This window comes from Nilaparvata lugens, chromosome 3 (assembly GCF_014356525.2).
Source record: "Nilaparvata lugens isolate BPH chromosome 3, ASM1435652v1, whole genome shotgun sequence".
NCBI classification, from domain to species: domain Eukaryota; kingdom Metazoa; phylum Arthropoda; class Insecta; order Hemiptera; family Delphacidae; genus Nilaparvata; species Nilaparvata lugens.
In genome coordinates, this window is record NC_052506.1 from 60,651,083 (window position 1) to 60,673,508 (window position 22,426).

At 33.1% G+C, this 22,426-nt stretch overlaps 1 protein-coding gene across 1 annotated transcript in view; it reads left to right on the forward strand.

Annotated features, from left to right (window-relative positions):
* LOC111054509 (protein C10) overlaps positions 1-20,048 on the forward strand; it is a 42,201-nt gene extending 22,153 nt beyond the window's left edge. Inside the window, exons 3-4 of the mRNA XM_022341552.2 lie at positions 1,752-1,919; positions 19,179-20,048. Coding sequence (XP_022197244.1) covers positions 1,752-1,879 — 128 coding nt within the window. The 3' untranslated portion in view covers positions 1,880-1,919; positions 19,179-20,048. The remainder of the gene's footprint in view (positions 1-1,751; positions 1,920-19,178) is intronic.
* The last annotated feature ends 2,378 nt before the right edge of the window (positions 20,049-22,426 follow it).

Genomic DNA, 22,426 nt, shown 5'->3' on the forward strand with positions numbered 1-22,426 from the left:
TTATTTGCTAGATTTGTTTGATCTTTACTATAATAAAGGAAAGAACTGGATTATACACGTATACACCTGTAAAGTATAGGAAAATTATGTTTGACGCATCATCACGTCTGAACTAATGGACTGATTAACTTGAAATTTTGCATATAGATTCTTGCTTAACCGAGGATGGTTATAGACCTATTTTCAATTCTTCAAGATTTGATTACATCAAGTTTTCAGTTTGTCAAGTTTTCAATTATTTGTCATGCTTCCAGTTGTTGTATGGAAGCAGCTGCACATTTCTCTTAAAAGGGAAATTAGAAGATAGGTATGATTGGGGATCCTTTTCGAATGATAAAAACAGGTTTTCCGTCGCACCCAAATTTTGGAACCGTCATTTTGAATCAAACTTCTTTTTTTTAATTGAAAGGTTGGCATATGATACATGATTCCAATTCAGGATTTCCAGAGAAATGGTATGGTGAAAACCGCACATCGATATCTCAAACCTTTCAAAATTTATTCTCATTCATTTCCTTCTTTTATAGTATAGAACTGGCTTAAACACGTATACACGTGTAAAGGATAGGAAAATTATGTTTGACGCATAATCAAATCTGAACTATTGGACTGATTTACTTGAAATCTTGCATTTAAATTCTCTATCAACCGAGGATTTTTATATGCCTATTTTCAATTCTTCTAGATTTCATTACGTCAAGTTTTCAGTTTGTCAAGTTTTAAAATAGACCCTTGCGAAGCACGGGTTACCTGCTAGTTAAAATAAAATAAGAAATCACACAACATATTATAGTAAGTAGTGGTTGAAATTATTACAAATAAACAGATTCAAATGTTAACGATCAGTGAGGAAAATAAAAGGTTTTATTTTAAACAATATTCCTAAAATCAAGAGTGTAGTTTGTGCAGCTGATTCTCATTAATGTGTCAAGTTTGAAAGTAAACTCAGAATTTCAGTTTTACAGACATTACTTCCCACAGGATATTTTTCTTCGAACGATTCATGTTTATCTCGTAATGTTGTTTAATATTCGAACGTTTAACAGTAGCTACAGTTTGAGTGCATATTAAACATACCGGTACTGCTCCTACTCGGTTTGGCATTGTGGAGCAATATAAGTGTCCATTCAAGCTGAAACTGCCTAATTTGGTTACGCAGCTGATGTTTATTTATTGTTCTGGTTGTTTGTTTAAAATTCAATTTCATCTACACTTTAGAGGGTTTCTTATGAATTTTTTGTTTCAGGATTTATTTTATGTTTTTTTTCGTTGAGATCGGTATAATTTCGCGGTCCGCAGAAAACTAGCTGGCGGTCCGGATGCGGACCGCGTTCCGCGATTCGGTGACTACTGGTATATTTAATCGTAAAGCGAAAAAAATCACTGATTTACAAAAAAATCAATGAACTTCATGGTTTACTTATTGAAAAGATCACATATAGAACACATATTTATACTAATATTTTATACCTATAGTAATACTAACCTGTGTTTTGGCACATTCTGCATAAACATTTATCCTGTTTAAAAAAGAATTGCTGTCATTGGTTTACATATAAATATAAGGATGCTGAGCGCTGAGGTTTGTTACTTTGTATATTCTGAAAGACATTCTTTGCTCGGAAAGTGGTTGGTTACTTTTCAATGACTTGTCCAATAATCAAATTATTTTCATGATTGTTGAAGTTAATTTATTAATTGATATCGGAAAATTAAGTGAATTTGTGAATGATTTATTTGTTGATGGACAGGTATAATCCAATTCACCCAGCACATTGTGGCTATGGAGAAGGAAGATCCGTGCATTGCTGACCTTCACAGTCAGCTCAGAGCCATCTTCCTTCCTCCAGTATCCATAGCAACAGATGCTTCTCTTTGACACAACATCTCCTCCAAAAGCGAACGAACCTGAAAACGATGTGAGTATCCTTCAATAAGGCTCCTATTAGCCCTGTCAATAAAGACTATGTTTGATGCGCAACAAATTATGGTAAAGCTTAATTTTTTCAGGTTGTTCAGTTACAAGTCAATTACATAGAGTATACCCATCGTACATGATGGACAAAGTTCCCATCGTCCCCCAGCTTGCTTCCCCTCTTAGCTCCCTCCCTCGAAGTTCGCTAATCTTTTAAAGATTTTACTGTTAATTATCATCCAATAACAAGAGATTAATGCAAGCAAATAAAATCTAATTGGTCTACAATATTGTAGGGAATTTCATCCTCTTAAAGATCTCTAGTCACAAATTTGTCTTTAATCACTTCGTTTGAAAAATGACTTCAACTATTGAAAGGGATGAATTTCTTGAAATCTATGGCAAATCAAAACTTACGTAACTAACTTTAAAGCTATCCATTTTTAATTTAATGCAATTGAAAGAAAGACTCCTGGTGTACAATTTGAGAGTAAATTCAGTTATCTATCATCTAGCCGTTCCGAGATAAATAGCATTGAGAGCAGAGAAAAGTACTTTGAATAAAAGTTTTCCTGAAACACCTGTTGGTGGTACTCTTTCTCGAATGGGCATCAAGCGCGGAAAAATCGTACATGGAGAGATTAACTGAACAATTAATATTATGGGACATCAATAAAGTATTACTTGTAATACACTAATTCAAAGTTCTTTAAACTAGCTGCAACCTTTACCCATAACATTTTTTCGGAGAACGGAAGTGTAACATTTTACTCGACAAAGTATAAAATGATGACGCAAAATTTCCATAATTTTCTGACTTTGTATAGTAGAAATAACTTCCTAATCAATAGATCTACGATAATGAGTCCTGATTTGTAGATATAGTTATCCTTAAAATGATGAAATCAAACTCAGTTGGATAACTTCATTTGGAGCCGAGATATACTCGTTTTATGAATCGATGCAGTTTTGATCTAGAAGATTATTGAAAAAATACAGGAATTATTTAGAATGAGGGTATATAATTATTGAAACTCTAAAATATTACAAGAATATCTCAGATAGTGGAATGACTTAATTTGACAAGACAGGAATTATTTGGAACGAGTGTATAATAAACACAGTTTTATTTTTGTCACGTTCACATTTATTGGACTTTTACACAGAAATGCAGATAGAGTTTGCAGTTAAATTATTGAGAGACAACTAGGTTAAGGCTGTGCAAAGGCTAAAAATAAACTTTCAACTCGTGATTTTTTTCTAAGTTTTTCAATTTGTATATCATCAGTATCATCAGAAGAGGTGAGATGCACATAGATTAGATGGGCTAGATTATTAGACTAAAGATAGCAATTGATTCTTTAAAAAAGTTAGGAAGATTAAATATGATTTAGATTGTATTACAGAATGGATAGTTTAGTATTATAGTCCAGTCAATATAGACATAAAAAAGGGGATGTGCTTGCAATTTACATTGTAGTTCTGATTTTTTAAATATATTGTTTGGATACATAAGAGAAGTCCAGAACCAATTTTTTCATGAAAAATTTGCTTGTGCTAGATACAGAGAGGCCCAAAAACCTCGTATTTTCGGTTCATTTTCCATTTTTCAGCTATTTCCGCCAAATCCTGTAATCGGACAGAAAAAATCACTCTCACACCTTTTTTTTGGATTATAAAATGAGATCATTTGGAACTCTCTATCTTCAATGAGCTTTGAGTTACAATTTTTCAAAGATGAGTGAAATTTTAAGAAAACATCAATTTTGATGAGTTAGTTTTTGATCAACAATATCTTCCGATTGTTACCATTTAAATGTATAATTCAGAATCCCTCTGGGCGTAATTTTGTCCTCTATAATCTGAGACCAGCTAGAAAGCTCTATCTCATATTATAGATTTACAACAATTTTCACCTTACAACAATGCTCCTTGTATTTTGAAAATCACCTAAGTTTCAACTTCAACCATTATAACCAACTGTCATCACCATTACCAAACCAATTTTATTGTAATTCATCACATTAAGATTTTGCACAATTATATGAGTTCATAAAGATCTTGTTCTATGAGAATCACCCGTTAGATGCACTTAATTTAGTGGAGAGGCGCGCAAAAGGACACCTCAAGGATCAAAATTTCTCACACTTATAACTTTTGATACAATCATCGGATCTCATAGTATGTTACTACAGCTCATTTTTCTCGACTCGTCGAGGCGGTTGGAGATCATGCATCATTAGTCAAATTTGGTCGAAAATTGGAAAATTCATCCTTGAGTGTACTTTAACCAACCAGTATTTCAATGTACAAAATAATGACCAATTTCTATATTCAAAGCTCTGTATCCTGTGAAATACTTCAGATAAACTTTCAAAATCTAGTCAAATCTATCAAATATCATTTTCTTATCTATTTCTCCAACTTTCTCTCTCACTTGTCGATTCATTCCTTTCATAACTACATTGAATAAGGCTGGTAACAGAATACTTCCCTGTTATAGGCCATTCCTCACTTCAAACCAGCCTGTATTACCACTTTCTGTTCTTACTCTGCATTTATATCCTCTATACATCGCCTTTATTATTTATTATGCTCTTTTTCTATTTACAAAATTTTCTATTTCCTGCCACAAACCTTGTCTATCCACAGAATCATGCTTTTTCTATATCTATGAATAGTGAAATAATATTTTTATTAAATTCCCAACTCTTCTCCATCAGTTGTCGTATTGCAAATATAAGATCTATCGTACTAAGGCTAGGTCGAAAACCTCACTCTGTTCTGATTCGATTTTTGTGCATATTCTGTTTAATTCAATTCTCTCAAAAATTTTGGGCAGTGGCTCATCAACGTGATACCTCTATAATTAATTCTTGCACGCTTTTTACTCCCTTTTTGAACAAAGGGATGATATCACCTATCTTTCAATCTTCTGGTATTTCCTTCTTATCCCAGATACAACCATTGCATTCCAATATTGGCCCAGCAGCTCTTATCATATCCACTGATATTAAATCAGTGCCGGGTGCCTTCCCACTGGTCATTCTCTGAATTGCATCTTCCATTTCCTTCCAGCTGATATTTCCCTGGTTTGTCTCCCACTGGTTGTTTCCTTCTTCCCCTCTTTCTCCCTCATTGTTGTCTTCATCCTGTCCATTTAGAACTCTTCTAAAATATTTTTCCTATAATAGTTTTATGGGGGAAAACTATTATGTTTTTTCAAGTATAAAAAACGGGAAACATGAATGGAAAATTTAATGAACTGAAATCTTAAAGGACTGGAAATGGCCTAGAACCATCCTTGGTAAATAATGAATCTATATGCAAAATTTCAAGTTAATTAGTTCAATAGTTCACTAATACATAAATAGACAAAATTCTATGTATTAGGATGTTTAAACCCCGTTTTGTTATTTTATTTTAATTTGTTTGTACAATGTTTGTTTTTTGGTCGAATAAATTATTATTTTTATCATTATTACTAAAATCCTCGAGAACTTGATGAAAGGTGGCTCCATTTTGCCAAAGTGAATGTCTGGAGTGCAATCTCTTCGAATGGATAATTGGTCCATATTTTATTAAGAACTAGTAGGTAACCCGTGCTTCACAAGGGTCTGATTAAAGAACAAATAGATTGAATTCATTTTTATAGTTTTATGTTGATATTGAAAGTGTTAACAACTAATAATTTGCTATGAAAAAACGAATCGATTGGGCTCTTAACTTACTTAAACTTTGTTCCATGAATTCAATAAAGTTTATTTTAATTATTAAAATTATAATTATTCGGTGATCAAAAATGAAAATATGTTTCAATTTCAATTCAATTTTTAATTTATTCACGTATCATACAATTTTAACAACACAATTACAATAATCAGAACCCACATAGACTACTATTACGTCCATGTGTGGGAGCAGCTCTTAAGATTAGCTGTGTTACAATAAAAAATATTGGGCTGTAAATATAAGATACATACGGTAAATGAAGTGAAAATAGATTATATTTAATATATTTGTTGTATTAATTATATAAGAAATCAATTTAAATTTAAAGAGGAAGAAAAGATAGATCCATTGGAAGAAAATTAGGTAATCGGCTTGTAATAATACCAATTTTTATAATCTATTAATAATAATAATTATTTTCATCACACCAGAACAGCCGGAATCGCTTTTTGCAAAATGTATTTGGTAAAGAAAAAACTAATTAAAATTTGAATTTGAAACATAAGGTGATTTGATTAAATTCTCTGCATCCTGCCATCCAACATGCATTAACCATTCAGAAATTGTGCACTTTAACACTACAATGACTCGGCCCGCCCCAGCCTCAACTATCTCTGGAGGAAGGTTTCTATACAGCCATTGGGAAATGTAAAATGAATTGTGCCTTTGCAAACTTATACTAATAGTAGGATTAAATAAACGTGACATTGTTTGGTTTCTGGTTAGATGACTGTGTTGAATCTCTCTGAAAAAGTGTCCTTTTATTATTGAAAATGTAAATTACTAAAGTTTTTATGAAAATCTGCCTAACATTTATTACTGGAAATGAATTGAATAGTAGATTGGTGGGAAAACGCTGTTTTTTTGTAATATTTCATTTTTTACAATGCGAATGACACTAATGCAATAACATTATAGAAGATAAAATAACAGGGTGTCCACGCGGCGGGAAAACCGGGAAATCCGGGAATTGTACGTGAATTTCATTTGGGTGGGAAATGTACGGGAATTTTGTCGAGATACGGGTATTTTTTGACACTTTCGTCAATTTGCTAATTATTAATTAAGTACAGAGTTGAAATTTAGCCAGTGGATGAGTGGTGTATGATGATGATGGATGATGCAGGTTGGCGTATCGATGTGGCGTTTTATAAAATAATATCATGTATCGATATGGCGTTTTATCGGTGCCGTGTATCGATAGGTTCGATAGGAACAATTGGTTTTCTTTCGATATTCATTATTAAGGTATTTCCACACATGCCGAACCAAACCAGGAACAGCGCCGCGACCGTGCAATTCGATGCGCAGCGCGCCGTGCAGCGAACCGCTCAGCGAATTCAAACAATAAAATGCTGTCAAGTGGTGAATCTTTTTCAATTTTAATAATGAATCATCAATTTTGTGATTCATTTTACTAATTTCGGCTTCAAATCATCAGTTTTCGTAGTGTCAATGATATCTGAAATAATTTCAAGACATTATATATTATGTTCCAATCACTGATTTTTTTCTAAACATGATTAGAATATTATTTGATTTGGATTCTCTTATTATACTTTCTTGTGAATTAATAATATTGATCATCCATTTTTAATCGATAGGTACTAAATAAAGTAAAACCAATTTCAGAATTCAATGAAAAGTTTCTAGGATATTATGATATATTTGGTAACAAAAGTATTTAGAGTAGTTATAATAACCTATCATGAAAAATTAATATCATCCACCTTGCTTGTCAGGGTTATTTTAAATATTAAGCAACATATTTGGGTAAATCTTTTTCATCTGCTTAATGTTTTTGTTTTTAATTATGTACCCGCAATGCGAAAACGCATTCTTTGATGTGTTTATATTTGCATCAATAAATTATAAATCTCTATGATATTTTATATAATTTTAATACTTTATCATTTAAATCATTAAGTTACTGATAGACTGATTGACGCACTGTGCAGTCGGCCGAAAACGCTGTGTAGTGTCGTGCATAGTACAGTTCAGTACTGTTCTGAATTCTGCAAATCAATGAAAATAACACTCCCTTATTCCTTGATCAAAACTTTATTATAGTAGGTAACCCGTGCTCCGCAAGGGTCTATTTTAAAACTTGACAAACTGAAAACTTGATGTAATGAAAATTTGAAGAATTTAAAATAGGCTTATAACCATCCTTGGTTAATTAAGAATATATATGCAAAATTTCAAGTTAATCAGTCCAGTAGTTCAGACGTGATGATGTGTCAAACATAATTTTTCCATCCTTTACTAGTATAAGTCAGTTCTTTACTTTATTATAGTATATATTGTTGAGCCTAGAAAGGTCCTATCCACCGAAGTAAGTTTTTTTGGGTTGCCAAAACATAGACCAAACCAGACACCTTTTGGGGGAAATTATTCAACTCTACCCACTTAACAATGATCATTGTTATTGTGAAATAACAATGATCAATGTTCTTATCAACGAAAATCGATGGCAAGTGGAAAATATTAAAGGTGTCACTTTTTGTCAGTTAGTATAATGCTTTAGTATTCATTAAAATAAATAGGATATGGAAATTACAGAATCTATTCCAGTCAACTTATGGTTAGTTGATGAAATTAATTATTAGTTTAAAAATAACAAAATGATTATAATTTTAAAAGGAAATAATTGTCATGATACTGAGCTCTTGGTCAACAATATTTTTTATTATTGAGATTTATCCTAACATTAATTTTTCAAAAGTTATTCTATTTGCATTAAACATTATTTATCGATTCCTATAAATTTATTATTCATGACAATGAATTGTTCAAAATTATAGATTAAATAAAATGAGAAGAGGCCTGTACTGTATTATAGCCGGAACACACATAATCGCACCGAGCCCGCGCCGACGTACGGCCGAGTGAAAAGACAAAGGCTTTCAAACATGTTGGGATACATACTACCGCACAGCGCCACCACCGTCACCGTGTTTATTGCCCGCGCCGTCATCGACTAGTTCAGTTTACTTTTTCACGGTGACGGTGCGGCATAGAGAGGGAAAAATGTATTGAAGAGATACGAAATTTTCCAGTTTTGTACGATCAAAGTGATGAGATATATGGTTGAACGAAAAAATAAGTTAAACCAAAAGTAAAAGTAGAACCAAATAAGTTAAGCCAAAGGTATAATAGACATAGTATAATAAATAATAAAATAAACAACGAAATGTATAAAAGAAGAAACCAGTTACTGTATCTTGTATTTTAAATTTAAAACCAATTAAGTGTAGATGCAGAAGGCAGAAGATATATAAATTCAAATCGGATGTAACAAGCTTTTAATAGTGTTATATTATCAACAATAGTTTAATACATTCAGTAATCAGACCACAGTAGCTCTACAGAACTGAGAAACAGCTGCCGCCCGGCTGTCGCACGGATATGTGTGTTCTCCTACCACCATCACCGTGTCGCGGGCTTAGCTCAGATGTAAGTAGGCGCGGGCTCGGTGCGGTTTTATGTGTTCCGGCCTTTAATGTTCGCGAAAGTATTCATATGTTTTCCACTTGTGATGGATAGCCAAAATTGGACCGCAAGCTGCACGGCGAATTTTAACGAGGGTTCTGATTGGCTTAAAAGTTCAGCGTTCGGCGAACGGCATAGTAAAGAACGGTTAAAAGAGCGGCTAGTCGGGACGCTATGGGACAATATGGCTAATGTTCGCTGCACGGATCGATACACGGCGGATTGTACGAATCGCTACGCTGTTCAAGGTTTGGTTCGGCATGTGTGGAAATACCTTTAATTCGGTGTTGTAATTATTGATAGTAAATCAAATCACACATATGTTTAATATTAGTCCAGTCAATATAGACATGAAAAAGGGGGCGTTCTTTCAATATAATATTGTAGTTCTGATTTTTCATTATAATTATTGTTTCGATACATAAGAGAAGTCTAGAACCAATTTTTGATGCATGCAAAATTTCCTTGTGCTAGATACAGAATCGCCCAAACACCTCGAATTTTTGGTTCATTTTCTAGTTTTCAGCTTATTTCCGCCAAATCCAGGTGTCGGAATGTTAAATTTGCTCTCGCCTTTTTTCAGATTATAAAATTTTGAATAAAATGAAATCATCCGGAGCTCTCTATGTTCTGAGTTACAAAAACGAGTAAAATTTCAACAAAATAATCAATTTAAATGAATTTTAGTTTTCAATCTACAATATCATCTGATTGCCACAATTCAAATGTATAATTCAAAATCCCTCTGGGCGTAATTTTGTGCGCTCTCTGGTCTCAGGTTGAAGAGCACAAAATTGCGACCAGAGGGATTTTTAATTATACATTTAAATTATGGCAATCGGAAGATATTGGAAATTTTGCATGCAAAATTGGTTCTAGACTTCTCTAATGTATCCAAACAATATATTAAAAAATCAGAACTACCTATATTGCAAACACCAATGTATAGGTACCGGTAGTAACTGGACTATAATGTTTTAAAGGGTAAAGGGTAGTTTCGTTTTGGAGTTTCGTTTTTTCTTCTAAATTGCCTTTTTTATATCATTCGAAATACAGTGTACAGTTATAATCTCATAATGTTGCTACATTTTGATGAAAAACATGCTTGTGCACTTTTGAAATTGTTATTTAAGAATATTATATATTTTTACAAATTGACCCCCATTCTGAGTAACCCCATAACCCCCCCCCCAACCTATATTTCTACATATTAATAATGTGTTTTAACCAGCGAGGAAAACCGGGAAAACCGTAAAATATACAGGAAATGTACGGGAATTTTCTGAGCCTGAATCAGTGGACACCCTGAATAATAAGGTAGTCCTTGTGCTATTTTTCTTCCAAATTTATTTTCTTTCCAAATAAAGTCCAAGATAAGGTTAGAATTTTATGTGTACATTTTTTATAAAATTTTAGTCCAAAATAAACATGAAAACTATAAATTTTGAATTTAGATGACTTGAATTAATAAATTTATAAGTAATATTCCACTCAATTGCCACTTGAAACTAATACTATTGAGTTATTTTATGGTTTTAATTATCAACCTCTGGGCTGACAGAGGCTCCAAGACCGCCAATGACGCACCTCCCCACGCCAGAATGCCATACTGCAGCAAAGACTGCACATACGCAAAGTACACTATCCTGCAGCGATCCACAGTAAGCACTTGGCCCAGCCGTGAGAAGGCATACATTCATTTTCTCAAACGGTTCTTCAGCCCCTGTACATGAGGGACCCAGCTTAATTTACTATCCACGATGACTCCTAAATATTTATAATGAGCAACCCGTTCAATTATGCCACAGCCGCAGACCTCCGACTGAGGATCCTTAACACGTATCAATCACAGTCAATATCTTGTCAACCAATAAATGGAAGATGTTTGGTTTTTTTCAATATTAACTGTAAGATAGTTATGGTCAAACCAATTTCTAATTTTGGCAAGGTCATGGGATGCATGCTTGTATGCCTCATCCCACGTGCAGCCCTCAGATACCACAGCCGTATCATCCGCAAACAAGAACAGTTTCACTTTAATTCTCAATTTCCTTATACTATCAATATAAATCAATAACAAAAGAGGGCCCAATGTACTGCCCTGGACCACTCCGTACTCTATTGGTAATAATTTGCTAAGAGATCCATTAATTGAGACAATTTGTGAGCGATTCCCTAGATAACTAGTGAACCACTCCAATTCTCTATTTCTCACTCCTATTGTTTCTAGTTTTTTTGTAAAGCTTTGTCCTATCAATCGCATCAAAAGCTTTTGCTATATCTATAAATGTAATCGAAACCTTCTTCTTATTTCCTAATTTTGTAATTTTGTGTTTCTGCATAAGTATGAGTTTTAACTGACATATTATTTATAAGTTTTCAAATATTATATTTTCACAATTTTAAAAATTTATCTAGTCTTACTTTGTAAATGAATGTTAAAATTTTAATGTATGTGACTATTGTCTATGCTTACCATTGTTTAGCCATGACAAGTAATAAATTGAATTGAATTGTAGCTATTTCTTTGGTTAGGTCAAATAAAGCATCTGAGGTGCTTTTGTTGGTAATGAATCCATATTGTTCGTCTGCAATAATATTTTCCCTAACAAGGTATCTTGTGAGCTGAACTTTAACACATTTTTCTATTATTTTACTAACAACTGTAAGAAGAGAGATTGGCCTATAATTGCTTATTGCTGACTTTGGTCCTGTTTTGTAAATAGGGATAATTTTTGCTGTTTTTAATGATGTTGGAAATTTCCCTGTGTTGATACTCAGGTTTATAATGTGCATTAAGGGTTGTTGTAATTCATTAAAGTTATTTTTAATCATTCCAGTAGGTATATTATCTAACCCGGGTGATGAGTTACCCCTAATACTGTTCCTAACACCATAAAGTTCTTCTGGACTGATCGACTGTAGCTTGAATACAGACTGAGTAGCATGATCCACCTCGGCAGGTCCTACTGGGTTCAGAGCCACCGTCAGTTGTTTTCCCACGGAGGAGAAATATTCGTTAAATGAATCGCTTAAAGTTTCGAACGCTGTGGCAGCCCAATCACCAATTTTGTGCCCAAAAGCCCCGACTGGAAATACCTCCTTGCCAACTGGACGCCCTGAAATCTCTTTGACGATTTTCTAGAATTTTCTTGGATCGCCAGCTGCGGAATCTGTTTTCTTTTTATGAAAGTTACTTTTAGCCTTTTTTATTAAAGAGTGAAGCGAGTTCCTATACCTAATATATCTTTGTTTTAGATCGTGATTAAAAGGTTGGGCCCGCACTTTTTTGCTAAGTTTATCGCGCATCTAATAGATATTATTAATCCTGACATAATCCATGGTTTTATCTTTTTATTCTTTGAGGTTATCGGGGTACTGCTTGAATTAGACTCTAAAGTTGTTCTCAAGATACTGAGAAATGAATCTGTAGCTTTGTCAACATCATTTGTATTTAAAACTTCATCCCAGCACTGAAATTGCAAACAACGTTTAACGCTACTCCAACATACTTTTGAATGAAATTGATTACTATTGTTATTGTTACTATTATTACAATTACTACTACCGGTATTATGAATTATGTTTAAGCAGATGGGATAGTGATCGGTTATGTCAGATTTTAAGATTTATTTTATTCTGTTGGGTATTTTTGCAAAAATATGATCAATACTAGTATTACTATCAGGCCGGGTTACTTCATCAATACATGAAATTAAGCCGTTTGCATACATCACCTCCATGTAGCGATCTAATTACATATTTGGGGTTGGATTAAGTATGTCACAGGTAATATCGCCAATCACTGCCGAAAGGCCAGCGTTATCATAAAGTTCTTGCCACAAAAATCATTCAAGGCATTTGTGAACAGCATCTGATTAGAATTTGTAATGCGATAAACAGCTAGGAGATTGCAAGGCAGACCAAACCAGTCGAAGACAAAATTCAGGCAGGTAGCAACCCCTCCCAAACACAGCTCAGTACACGAAACAGACAGGGCACTATCAATGTAGATAACAATACCATCATTATTATTGATACTATTGAAGGATCTAAACACATTGAAAACATCAATGTGCATTAAATCAGTATCATAATTAAGCCATGCTTCAGTTAGAATAATGCAGTTGAATTTTACTTTGAGATCTTCAATTAATACTAAGAGTTCATCGAAATTGCGATTATAGCTCCGGATATTCTGGATAATTTTAAACGATTGAGTATTGGGTATCTTATGTTGGGTATCTTATATTGAGTATCTTATTTTCCTGGCTAGCCTGATAAAAACTACCTGTATCTTAACAGTATAAGCACTCTACTAACTGGTAATCAAAAAGTAGATTCTGTTCAATCATAAAAATCAATCTGAATGAATCCGCTTTCGGAAAGCTGCTAAAAAATATAAATAGAATTATTAGAGGCCAATAGCCTTGTTGATGATTAAAACGTTTTCATTAATTTGTAAGATCGAATTTAGATTGAAAGGAATGAGTATCAATGCAAAACAAGTTCTCTCCTTGATTTAGAAAAAAGTATGTGGTATATCAAGGTATGTGGTATATCAAGAGGTGCGCTATTGAAGTATCAAGACAAGACTTACTAAGTTAGAAGCAGAACAATATACACTGAAAAAAATAAATGTGGGTATTTTTCAATTTGAATGTACTTTTATAGATCTAAGCAATAAGACTTTCAGATAGTGATAACCAATCCAAGTTGTTTTCATAGATTAAATTTATTCGCTCAAGAACTAAAGTTAGTATGGTCGCCTACTTGAGTAGAACAATTTTAAAGACTGAAACATTTTTGCAATATGTTTCACTTTGATCTCTCCTTCAAATTGTAGTTGAACAACATAAAATAAAATACATAGTTAATAATCATTTCAACAACTAAATCTGAGTATAATTTATTCAAAAACTGTTCATTAAAACTGATCAATGAAAATTAAAAACAAATATTCAATAAATCTTTGTTGGATTTCCACTTCATTAAACGAATTGATGGTTTCGGAAAAACATTTCATGATATAATATATGACATAAATAAGATAAGAATTAAGCTACCTCTGTTAGTATGCTTCTAAATTAAATCAAAACAAGTCTTCAACTTGAAGTTATTTAACGTTCTTAAACTCAAATAATAATTCAACTTGTCCTAAATCAACTATATTCATGAATCAAGTAAAATCTAGTATTATTGATTTCGTATTATCATTTCAATACCCACAATTATAAAAATAATACCCACCAATATCAGTAATAATATGTGAAAAAGAATATTCTCAGTGTAACTCAGATTCAAATTCAGAGGTATCTCTGTTGGTTATTGTATGCTGTTTAAATTAAAACTAGCAGTTCCATCGCTCAAATGTTGTTGTTGTTGTTGTTGTTTCTTAGCACTACAGCCCTGGGTGGGCCTTGGCTTCCTCCGTCACTCGCCTCCACTCGTTCCGGTCATTCGCCATCCTTCTCCATCCACGAATCCCCATTCTATTCAGATCTCCTTCGACATCCTGCAGCCACCTTCTCCTGGGTCTCCCTCTTCTTCTTACTTGAAAAATTTCACCCTCTAGCAGTTGTCTGCAGAGTCTGTTCTGCTCCATTCTCCAGACGTGTCCCAGCCAGCTGATTCTTCGTGATTTGATGAAATGAACTATGTCCTGGTTTTGGAGGATATTGTTTATCTCTCTGTTGCTTCTTATTCTCCATGTTTCATCTTACCGAACTGGTCCAAAAATTCTTTGGATGATTTTCCTTTCAAAGACTCTAAGTGCGGATATATCGGCTACAGTGAATGTCCATGCTTCGCTGCCATATGTAACTACTGGCCTGATTACTGTTTTATAGAGTTTTATTTTAGTGTCACGCGTTATCAGCTTGGACTTAATTATTTTAACATTTTCAAAATATGCTCTGTTACCACTGATTATTCGTTTGTTTATTTCTTCAGACATTTTATTTTCTACATTCAGCTCTGTGCCTAGGTAAACGAAACTGCTCACATTTTCAAACAAGAACTGTCCTATCCTAACTGGTTCGTTTCTTCTTCTTCGGGCCTGCGCACTTGACATTAGCATAAACTGTACTTGGTCTTAGATTCGTTCACCTTAAGTCCTAGTGGCTTTCCATCCTGCTCTATCTTTAAAAACGTCTCCTTAAGTGTAGCCAGATTCCGGGTCACCAACAAGATATCATCAGCATAGGCATGAATTTTCTTTGATTTATATATTATTGTGCCTCTTGGGTCCATCTCCCGCATGACCTTGTTCAAAGCCAAGTTAAAGAGAACAGCTGACAGTGCATCTCCCTGTCTGACGCCCTTGACAATATCAAGACTCCGGCTCAACTTTCCTGCCACTAGAACCCTAGCTTGACTTCTCATAAATGTCATTTTTGTCAGCATTATAAGCTTCTTTGGCAAACCATAGCTCTCAAGTGCATCTAGCAGCTTATTCCTATCTATTGAGTCGAATGCTTGCTTATAATCAATAAATAGCATGATTGTGTAGATCAATGTTAAATTCATAACTTTTTTCCATTTTCTGTCTCACATTGAATATCTGATCAGTGGTACTTCTTCCAGGTCTAAAGCCGGACTGGTATTCTCCATCGCTCAAATACCCGGCGATTACTATTATAAAACAAGTATGAATAAGAGCATTGCACCTATTGACTAAATTTAAACTGTTCCAAATACTTGGGAATTATTAAAACTATTTCAGAAGTATCAATATTAAATGTATATAGGCCTACTCGTATTTTATTATTTTTATCAGTCTTAAAGTAAATAGCGTTGTTATTCTCAGTGAGATGGTCGTTGATGTAGATTTGTATATTCGGAAAAGAAGGATGCAGTTCTTGAGCCGACATTACTTTCCTCACTCGCCTTGCGTGAATCCACTGGGTTTTTGCCTGTCTTGAAACAAAATCAACCACGATTGACGGTGGACGATTATCTCTCATCTTAGATGGTAAACGATGGGCAGCAGACACATCGTAATTGTTAAAATTAACTGTAAGAGTCTAGTAAGTTCCCCAAGTATTTGAAAAATATTCTCACCTCGCGATCTCGGCACACCAGCAATAATAATGTTATTTTTCCTGGTTTGCTGTTGTAGGTCTGACACCTCACACTTCTAACGGTACATTTTGGTACCAATAAAAATTTCATTAATTGAAATGGATTGTTAGGTCTCAGTCAGAAAAACAAAAATATTTGTCACAAATGGTACTATCAGTCAACGATAAAGATAAGACGATAACGACTAGAAAGGCTAAGATTATTGATAACAATTTGAAATGGAAATCATTTTTCAATTATTTAATAAAATAATAATATTGTATTAATTTGAGGTTAGGTTCTTTGTAAATAACGCTTGTCGGCTGTATCAATAACGGCCAAGCTGAACATCTGCAATTCATTCAGATACTCTAGTGAAATAATTGCAAGTAGGTAGCATTCGTTAAGACGAGGACAAAAAGGTTTTGTAACTCATAGCATGCAAAATAAAGGACATAAACGTTTAAAAAAGCAAATATAAATATTTATTATATATCTATGTGAGCAAATAAAAATCATGAAAACATAATAAAAATAAAAGGGAAGTGAGATCTAATTTTTCTAGGCACACTAACACAGTAGCACTTTTGTACAAAAATCGGATGATATACCAATCAGTGCTCAGTATTTGCTAGGAGCTAAAAAATTATTAATTCAAAATTCTCCAAGTGGTCTTTTTTAAAATTATAAAAAATTATAATTATTGTAGAATACATGTAAACCTATATCTAGCATAAATTAAAATTTGAGTGTAAAAATATTTATGTATAACCTCTTAATATGCCCATGTACTGCAGACTATTTGACAATATTGAATTGTGTCATCGCGGATTTATTGAAATCCACCAATGGGAGAAGATATTTAAATTTTATGCAAATTTAGAATCGGAAGTATCGTCGAAAAAGAATAAGGGAAGATCAACAGCCCACTTGCTTGCCAGAGACCGACCAAGACGCCAACCAACATGAGAGCAATAGACTGATTCCCTTATAAGAATTAATTTTATTTATTGCCAAAGTTTAAATCTTGAAAAATTCCTAATAAGTAATGAACCTGACTCAGTGAAGTCGCTCTATGACATGAGTTATTAAATTAAATATCCCCATTGGAGAGGACGACAGCAGCCCACCAGAAAAGGCATAGGACACACGAGGCTAATTCATGCCACGTCTTTAAATTTGTGAAAAATCTACGCACGTGAGTTACCGAAATATAATTTCTTAAGAGGGCCCTCAGTGCAACGAATTAATAGAAATTTCATAAAGCTAGCTCGTCAAAGGTTTTACCTAAGAATTAAGCTTGATTTAAACGTAATTGCGCAAGTAGTTGTTAGGCCGACACAATTCTTTCCGAAAGCAGATTCAACCGGTCTAGTCTCGTTTAAGTAGGAGCTTCAGCAATCGATCCGATCCCATCGACTGAAGGATAAGAACTGAGGCTAATAACCATCCTCATTAAATTAAGAATCGTTATGCAAAATTTCAAGTTAATCAGTTCAGTACCGTAGTTCAGAGGCAATAATGCGTCAAACATGTATTTCGTATCCCGTAGATGTATAACTCAATTCCATCCTTTATATATAGTAAAGATATAGAAGAAGAAGAAGAAGAGATAGGCCTAGAACCATCCTTGGTAAATTAAGAATCCTTATGCAAAATTCCAAGTTAATCAGTTCAGATGTGATGCTGCGTCATTAATTTACAATAGAAAAACAATTTAATTGAGCTTTTATCTTACGTAAAATTGTATCACAGATTGGATAAATTTGTTTCAATTATTCAAATTATAATTGATTGATAAACAAAAATTAAATAGGTATATTTACCATCCACGGTAAATTGCGAATCTTTATGCAAAATTTCAGTTCAGTGGTTCAGACGCAATGATGCGTAAAGCTTGTATTTCGTATCCCGCACATGTATAAGCCAATTCCTTTCTTTATTATATTATAGATTATGGATGACAACGGCCACGCAGTAACAGTAACATAACTTCCTATATTTAAATGCTGAACAACTTCCTCATTCCTGAACTTTGTCTATTTCATGTGAATGGGTACACTCTTATTTAGCCATACGGCCAGAGTATCAATAAATTGAGCTTATGAGAATTCTGTTTGCGAACCGCTTGATTAGTAGGAAATTGGGGGTGGATATTGAGTGACCTCCCCCACCACCCCATTTAAGCTCCTGTCATTTCTTTTCATGGGGATACCTCAAGTCAAAGGTTTTTGAGACAGCAACAATACCGAATTTAAAAATGCGGATAACACATGAAATTCGTGAAAAAAAACCAGAGGTGTTTTCGAGATCCGGTGACATACAGACATATGAATATATAAACCGAAATTGCTCGCTTAATATAAAACAATTTCAGTGTGAGACTTGAACAATTTGTGCAAAATGATGGTCGCCACTTTACTGGAGTAATATTCTGTGTTCAAATTGGAAATTTGAGAAAGTTGCAATTTTTCACAATTTTGCAACGCTGTAATTTCTTTGGATGGTGGGTCATGTCTGAACTTTTTCTATACAGTCTATAATACTTGTCAATGTGAATGTATTGTTAGTCCTAATCAAGCTAAAATACAATATATTGAATTTATTCTAAATGGAGTTGAAAACTTGTGTATTTCATAACAATGAAGTAAAAAATTAGAAGAATAATTTCGTAGATGAGGGGTTTTCAATTTTTTTTAAATGTTGAGGCCAATTCACGAACGGAATAATTCGTCAATCAATCTTCTACGTTTTTACTTGTTTTGGTTGCCCACTTCCCTCATCCTACATAATTCACAACTTTTCCTTGCTATTGCAGTTTTGAAATAGAAAAAAATCAATCTATTCTATTGGGCACTTCTACACTACTTGAACACGGTTGCCCTTCATTTTTGTAAATTGTATCACATATCGTTGAACTGATTTTAAATATCCTTTGAATAGTTGTACTTGTCTGATAATCTTTTTTTTGTTGCAGCATAAAGATAGCCTACCTGAAGTAATCTGGCAAATCAGTTAGCTCGTGATGTATAACTTGCCCTCCTTGCAATTGACAGAAGCTACTGCTAGTGGTCCTATAAAGTTCTTGGAGAATGTTGTTCCTTGATGTTCAAACTCATTTAATGGTTATTGGACAATCATACGATTTTCTTATTAATCGTAATACAAATCAAAATATAGTATTTTTATTCGTATCCTTTCAAAGAGAATATCGTAGGCTTAAAAATTCCGGCTACTATTCCGATTAACCTTCAATAATTGACAACATTTTTAGCCAAGACCGTGCAACATTAACTGAAGTAACTAGTCATCTAATACTACTCAGTACTCAAATCTCTTCATTAAGAATCAACTTCTAGAGTACTATTTCACTCAATAATGTTCCAAACACATGGGTGTTTCGAAAAATCTATGGAAAAGGACAGCTCTTTTTAAAAAGTATTGAAACTGAAATTTATGTTATAAAATGTAAATTAAAAAAATAGTATTGAAGCTATTATACACCATTATAATTTATTCAATATAGTTGTTATATTGTTCTTAGATCAAATAATAGTTTAATCACTAATTATATTTGTGAACAATTTGTGACAGGTGCTCACTATTGGATGAAACGCTCTTGATTGTCTTGAAACTTATATTCACAAACGTCTATATTTGAAATGTATCCTCAAATTGTTGTTACTATTAATTAATTTTGTATCAATCGTTTTTGCACCTCGACTAATATTTATAATAAACGTAGGTATTTGATAATTTTATAATTTACAAAACTATAATTATAATTATATAATTTTATTTAATTTTAATGTATTAGTATCATATTATTAAAATTATTGAGATGCCATTTCCATGTTTTTTTCTGTGTAGGTTTTACTAGTTAGTTTATTACCTTTCCATTTATTTCATTAGAGTTAAGAATTCTGATAGATTATGATAACCTGCATCAAGCATACACTTGAAGAGTAGTATATTGTTTCAATATTGAGTACGTCTACAGGGTGATTCTTAATTATGGTAAAATAATTTAATACGTGATAGTAGAGGTAAAAATAAGGAAAAGTTCTCATAAACATATATCCATAAAAGCTTCATTAGCGAGCTATACAGAGTGAAAGATTTTGCCCGGAATTCAGTTCCTCTGGTGAAATACACCGATGCTGAATTGTTTGGGGACTAGTTTTTGAAAAACTTATGGTGGATTCATATGGAAAAATATCTGAAAATTGAATAAAACTAGTCTGGAAGCTGTAGTGTGAGTAGTTTTTGAGAAAAAAGTTGCAAAAAATCTAAGTAGAAAAACACAGACTTCTACGTTTGATGCCCAATAACTTTCTTTAATGACCAGTAAACAAATAATTTTTCGCAATAAAAATTGTAGAGAATTCAATTCTGAAAAGAATTATATAAGCTGTGTAAACTAAATGTCTGTAAAAGTTAAATAAAGTGTATTCTTATTTAGTACATTACACCACATAAATTTGCTGTTTTATGAGGAGAGAACTAATAACTCATAGGTTGTAGCTGAATGCAAATAAAACTTGGATTTTAATAACAGCTGTTCCAAAACAGCTGATTTATTTTGTTCTAAATAAGAAAATATTTGAAAGAAATTATCAGCTGAAAATTATTTTCAGAAATATTTTAGCTCACTGTTGAACAAAACAAGAAACTGTAAGTTAGGCCTACTGTAACCACGCTGGATATAATATGTTTATAAGAACTTGTTAAAATTTTTTTTTAAAGTTTATAAAATCACGTATTAAATTATTTTACCCTAATTAAGAATCACCTTGTATATTGCAGTTCAATATTAGGAATGATAAACAGAATGCTTGATTTAATAATAATGATTTTCTAGTTTTTTTGAGATCTATACCAGTGTCTTAGGCAGTTATCATTCTCAAGTCAGGATAAATCCTTGTAAAAAAGGAAATTAATGAAAGGTTATTTCTTATGAACCTAGGCCCTTTTCTCCGTTTGAATGAATATAACATAACCCTCATATGATTGATGATATTGTGTAAGGATGGATTGACAACCCCAGATCTTATACATAAATGTAAATCAATTGTGCAATTACACAGTCAAGCTCACGACAAAACACTGATCGTGCTGTGAAGAAATACATTAATTGGCGAAACAAACAAGGACCAGACGTCACTTGAATGACAGATGTTTTGAACAACACGTCCAAGTAAGGTAAAAATCGAGATATTCTTGTTTAAAATGGATGCCGCTACTTGGCAGGTAGAACAATGATACACGCTTTTAGACTTCACAGTTTCAAATTAACCACTTGGAAATAAATAATTGAGCTTCCGAATAACAATTTATGTCTAACGATTATCAACAAACTGTACATTGGGTCACAGTTAGGGCAATGCTAACTGACACTACCTACTAAAACACATCCTGCACTAGTAGGGTAACTGCAGTGCAGCATACATAAGAAGATTTCGATTATTTTTTTGCTTCATATACTCATATACTCATATACACTCATATACTCTTTATTCTAAATTTTTCTCTTTATTCTAGTAAATGAATAAACAAATACGGTTGGCTACATCCCAAAAAATCAATTTCAATATTGCTTTCCAATTTGTGCTTTGTTTTTATTTCTCATATTTATAGGTGATGTGTTTTTGCAGGAAAATGTGGTAAAATCTATAGAATAAGTCATTTGAGAAACAACATAAGTCGTTTTCCTTTCAAATTTAGTTAGCAGTGGAATATAATTCTTTATGAACTACTAGCTTGCCTGGCGAACTTCGTACCGCCAAAAAGTCAATGTATCTCATGTCACTCTTGACTTTTATTTGGTGAATCATGAAATTTATCTGACAATCGATATTTTCATTTACATCTCAATACCGACTTCCTATGTGCGTAGTCATGCAGCATTTATATTCCGAAGACATATTCTTCTCAATCAATTCGTAGTAATATCTATCAGTAAAGTGTTGAATTAAAAAAAAATAGATAGGTTTAATCAGTGTTTCAAAGATGAATTTAATACCAGTACACAATTTATCTGTTTATTACAGCTGTTAACTTTAGATGCTAAATAATATTCTCACAACATAATTTTGAATCATGATCATCTTTCCGTTGTTCGGTAGCTGCTCGGCCGACGATTTCGATAACATAGGTCTGTAAAATGGATTAATAAATAGTTATTATTAGCCCCCCCCCCTATTGAAATTTCTGGTCAGAAACCAT